At 44.6% G+C, this 4,992-nt stretch overlaps 1 protein-coding gene across 1 annotated transcript; it reads right to left on the bottom strand.

Annotated features, from left to right (window-relative positions):
- Positions 1-4,464: 4,464 nt before the first annotated feature.
- On the bottom strand, positions 4,465-4,992 carry LOC120455916. Its single transcript, XM_039642429.2, has one exon. The coding sequence runs from the start codon at positions 4,935-4,937 to the stop codon at positions 4,575-4,577; it is 363 nt and encodes a 120-aa protein (XP_039498363.1). The 5' UTR covers positions 4,938-4,992; the 3' UTR covers positions 4,465-4,574.

Here is a 4,992-nt window from a genome sequence, read left to right as displayed (position 1 = left end):
ACGAGACTGTTTGGGTTACGGGGTGCAGTGCGTCTTTTTATAGCTCGATACTGCGGGGTAATAAGATATCGGTTACCTGTCCTTCAGGAGCCTTGATTCGAGAGGGTTCCAGGAGTTCGTTGATGGATTAGGACGCAGTTTTATGGCCGCGACTCGCCAATAAACCATTCCGCGCTAATCCCTTCGCTCATTTCCACTTCCTCTGCTCGGATTCCATCGATCCTACGCGAATCCCCAGATGAACTGCGTCCGATACAAAAATGGGAAAACTAATTGCCCCGGCTGATGAGTGGAAGTTCCAAGAAGGAGTCACCTATGTCGACCTACCTGATGGGTGAGCGTCTTTATGATCCGGCCCGACTCTCCTTCTCTATCGCGCCTCACTTTTTCTGCCATTAGACATTTTAATTGTTAATTTTTGCAAAACGTAGTATGGCAGCAGCGCAGGGGAAAAATTTAAATAATGACCAAGCTGCAGGCATCGGGCAGAATCCAGGAATCCAATGGCTACCTGCATTTATTATCTCCAGCCGGCTCCACCCCGCTCGATGATCTACTCGGTGCCCGAGTGCCATCAACGTGAAAACAAGTGGCAACAATTTTCTATAAATTGCATTTGTGCAAAATTAAGTTCAATCTTTACCGAGTCGCGAACCAGTAGCTGTATCTTCTCGGCCAGCATCCGCTCAAGTCGCTCGATCCCGATCCCGAACCCCAACCCAGCCCCAACCCCAAGCTCAATCCCAATCCCAAGCCCAAGCCCGATCCCCCTGCTCCACTTGCTCTTTCACTGCTGGAGTAGCCAAACTCCATTAACTTTGCAATTGGCCACCATAACTCGTCCGTCGCTCCACCTTCCGCCCGACCGACCGCTCGCCTTCCGTTTGCCCGATGCCTTCGCCGTCACCTTGCCGCCCATTTGGCCGCCACATCCACATCCACATCCACATGCACCTCTGCCTCCGCACAGAGCACATCCATCCACATCCACATCCCACAGAGCAGCAGGCGAGGTCCATTCCATTCCAGTCCAGTCCCGGCCCCATCGCTTGTTAGTTTTTGCGCCAGATCGTTTATAATAATTCGTATGCGAGTCATGTCATGCCCCTAAAGTGTATCTGCAACCGCGCAGTCGCAGCAGCAACCGCAGCAGCAGCAGCATCAGCAGCAGCGCAGCAGAAGCGCAGCAGAAGCGCAGCAGTCCAGTTGCCGCTGGCCGCGCCTGCGCAGTCGTCGCGGTCGCCGCGCATATCTGTATCTAGTTGGTGGCTCCCACTGGAGATGATCACGTGACACGATCCCAAAATTGTTAAAAAAATGTTTATTTATTTCATGAAAACTTGAAGGTTACAAAGAATAAAATAACATAAAAATATATAAAGCAAATAAATATTAAAACGCTCATGCTTGCATTTACTTTATTAAAAAACTTAAACTCATCAAGAAAACTTAATACAAATATCTATGTATTCAAGTCATACATTGTTAGTGTTTTTAAATTTAAGACAAATGTGTATGTTAACATTTTAAAGAAAACTAATTACTGCCGTTCAAAAGCAATATGAATATTCAGCCTTGTGTAATTATCAATATGTTGACCATTCGAAGTGCATATCCGCAATCACCCAGTCACGATTCGCGTTCATCTCTGGCCAATGGAGTGGCAACGTCTTGGGATCTCCTGCTCCGGCTTCTCCCGATCTGGTCAACTATGCAACCGGTGACTCGAACTTGACTTCACCTGGCCTGATCTCGCGCCCGTTTCTTTCTCGCATAGCTTTGGGTCGCCTTGGCACTGGTTGGCTCCTGCTCCATCTACCCAATCGCCAGCCCACCGATCTCCGCCAGCCCTCCTGTTGTCATTCCACTTTATCCGCGGCGCTTTGTGCTGGTTTTGTTCTATTGGTAAGAGGAAGTTAGAAAAATGCTCTGGATTCGTGGGGCCACTGGTGGGGGCCAGCCAAAGCGGTGGCCTTAAGTGAATTGTGCTGGATACCAGCTGGGCCTGGCTGGGATCTCGGGATGGGAATCTGAACATGGATTCGTTCTGGCCTCATGTCATGGAACTCTGCAGCCGGCGATATTGATTTCAGTTGGCAACAGTGAAAGTTCGTAAATTGAATAAGTTTATCATTGCAATGGTGATTTAATTAAAATATTTTGTATTTAATTTTTAAATATTAATTTATATTTGTGCAGCCAATACTTTTTAATATATTTTCAAAGACACAGGCAATGTATCTATTCCAATTTCAAACACAACGAATGCATCTAAATCCTTTTTTCAATGGTAAACCAAATATATTAGATAATCATAAAGCATTTTTGACACAGATTTAATTTAAATCCTTTTACGAGATCTCAATCTACGAAATCGCCGCATAAGTTTCTCCAATGCAGACAGTCTCAAAATGACTGAAAAGGACAGAGACAACAATAGCAACTAATGAAATATGAAATTTCAAACAACTGCAATGTTGCACTGCTAATATAATTATTTAAATTGTGGAATAATATTTGGAAAAATGCACACCGCAGATATACTTTAATTATGGTATTTAAGCCAAGCAAAATAGCAATTTGGAATACATAAAAGCAAATGTAGACTTGAAATGTATCCACCAATTTGATATAATTGCGTTGTTTTCAGGATCTCAAGTGTATGGTGGTAGTTTCCAAATCATTTGTAGTAGCCCATTAACGTAATAAACAATTTCTCAACGTGTGATCCAATTGTGTTTCGAACTCCCAACGTAACCGGTAGCCAGTGCCGTGGCCAAAGCCACTTGGCAACTTGGCAACTTGGCCGTGGCCTAAACAATCGCCATCGCCGGCATCGTCGTCACCATGTCGTCGTCGTCTTGGACTTGGACAAGGTTGCTATGTTGCTCTTATTTCAGAACATGACCAGCGTCCAATGGGAGGCCACGGAGGAATGCCTTAATTCAGGAATTTAATGAAAAATGCTCTATGAAGCGGCGCAGCAAATTAAAAACAGAAAAAAGTACGAAGAAACTGCAACAGCAGCAGCCAGGAAAAGTTGGGCGCACAGAAGCCATCGTGGTGGAGTGGAAAGAACCTGACCAAAAAGGTTAAAATTAAAATCTGCGCTCACTTGTTCTTCTTAGTTAAGCACTTTTTTCATTCAGGATACCCTGTTCCGTTGGGTTGTTTGGGCGGCCCTTTGATTTAGTCGAAGAAAACAGTAATTGATTAAATGTAAAACCAAAAAGCTTTGAATTGGAGCAGCTTATCAGAAACACAACGCCGCTTAAGTGCTGCCCATTGCCTTACTAGTCATAGGGTAACTCCAACTCGATCACTTTTGTCCTGCCTGGGGGCTCCTGTTTCCTTTATTTTTCTTAGCTTCTTGGATTTCAATCCGAGCGCGATTCGCTGGCGAATCGGTGGCTATGAGAGCGGTGTGAGATCGGTGGCAGGTGATGCCGATGCCGTTCAACTTTGAGGTTGAGTGGCTCTTGATGCGACCGAGTCCGACCAAAGTTGACCAGTTCCCCGGGCAAAAATATATATATATATGTATATATAGATTGTACATATATACATGTGTGCTTGCGAAGTGGTCGCTGCTCCGCGTTGAGCGTTGTAAATTACATTTTCCAAATGCTTTTGCCATGTCGAACCAAAAAGCCATGTACATATGCGGCATAAAGGAGCGGCCTGGTCTGGAGCCGGAGTTACCATGGCCATGGCCTGGCTTGTGCTTCCGTTTTGATTTGGAACACTTGTTGCGTTCGGTCGGCCAGCCGCTCTCCGCCTCTGGCCATAGAGATTTGTCCTCCGGCCAGAACGACAAACCGAAACATTCATTCCTTGGGGATATGGCCACTCGCAGATACACACGCCAACCCGATGTTCCTACATGGATTCCTACATGGCATTTGGGATGCTCCTCCTCGATTCTCGATTCTCGACTCTTATTCTGACTTTTTTGGACCTCTCTCCTCGTATTGCGTATTTAAGCGTTTTGTTGCTGCCGTTGATTATGTTGTTGTAGTTTGTTCAGATTGTTGATGATACGAGTGTTGATTGTTGTTAGCAAAATGGGTTCGTCCCTCGGAGCTGTTGTCTTCGATTAGCTGAATGGCAGATCCTCTTGGGTCGCTGGAAAAAGAGTTGACTATAAGTAACATTAAAATGTCTATGGCGTTTTTCCCAGGTTCTCACAGTTTGCGAGTCTCAAATTGAAATATTATTATTAAGTGAGAGAAAAAAATAAAAAATATTGACGATTTTTGAAAAAATTCTGCTGATTAAGGTTTCTATCTGTTTGAGGGCGTTATAGTGGGCAGCATTGTCCGTCTGTCTGTCCGTCCGTATGAACGTTGAGATGTCAGGAACTATAAAAGCTAGAAATTGTAGATTAAACATCCAAGTTTCTAAAACATAGGTGCAACGTAGGTATAATTAACGAGCATAATAAATGTGGCTTATGTAGTTTTTTATTTATCAAACTATAAATGGTATTTTTCATTCCTTACAAGAACAAAATGTCAGTTGTAAAATTAAATTAAATTTAATTCGTTTGCATATGTAGTACTGGGAGACTATTTCTAATATAATGACTCCGGTTCCAGGATCTCGTAGGTCGACAGCGGCAGGACATCATTCCCAAAGTAGTTGGCTCCACCTGGGGCAATCTCCTGCACTGGATCGTTGTAGAAACGGTCGAGGAAGGGACTTCTGGACATCATCATCCTAGAGCTGATGAGGGGGCGCTTCTTCACGAAGTAATCCCTCCTGTGTGGCCTCCTCATAGGCGATATCTGGTCCATGATTTCGTTGCTCATTCTCCTCTCCGCCGGCAGCGATGTGACCTCATTGAATATGGATGATCTCGACCTAGGTCGTGCCCAAGCGATGAGCAGCAAACAGGCAATAACCAGAATAAGAAAAGCAAGTTTAGAGCTCGTCATCTTGACTGCTTGGCAGTTTGATTCTGAATGTACTAATTGCGTTCGTGCCGAAAGG

The sequence above is a fragment of the Drosophila santomea genome, chromosome 2L (assembly GCF_016746245.2).
Source record: "Drosophila santomea strain STO CAGO 1482 chromosome 2L, Prin_Dsan_1.1, whole genome shotgun sequence".
Classification (NCBI taxonomy): domain Eukaryota; kingdom Metazoa; phylum Arthropoda; class Insecta; order Diptera; family Drosophilidae; genus Drosophila; species Drosophila santomea.
Note: the sequence above shows the minus strand (reverse complement) of the source record. Positions and strands in the feature narration are given on the sequence as shown.

Bases quoted from the DNA above. Each gene is read 5' to 3' on its own strand.
- LOC120455916 (XM_039642429.2), bottom strand. From the start codon at position 4,937: ATGACGAGCTCTAAACTTGCTTTTCTTATTCTGGTTATTGCCTGTTTG.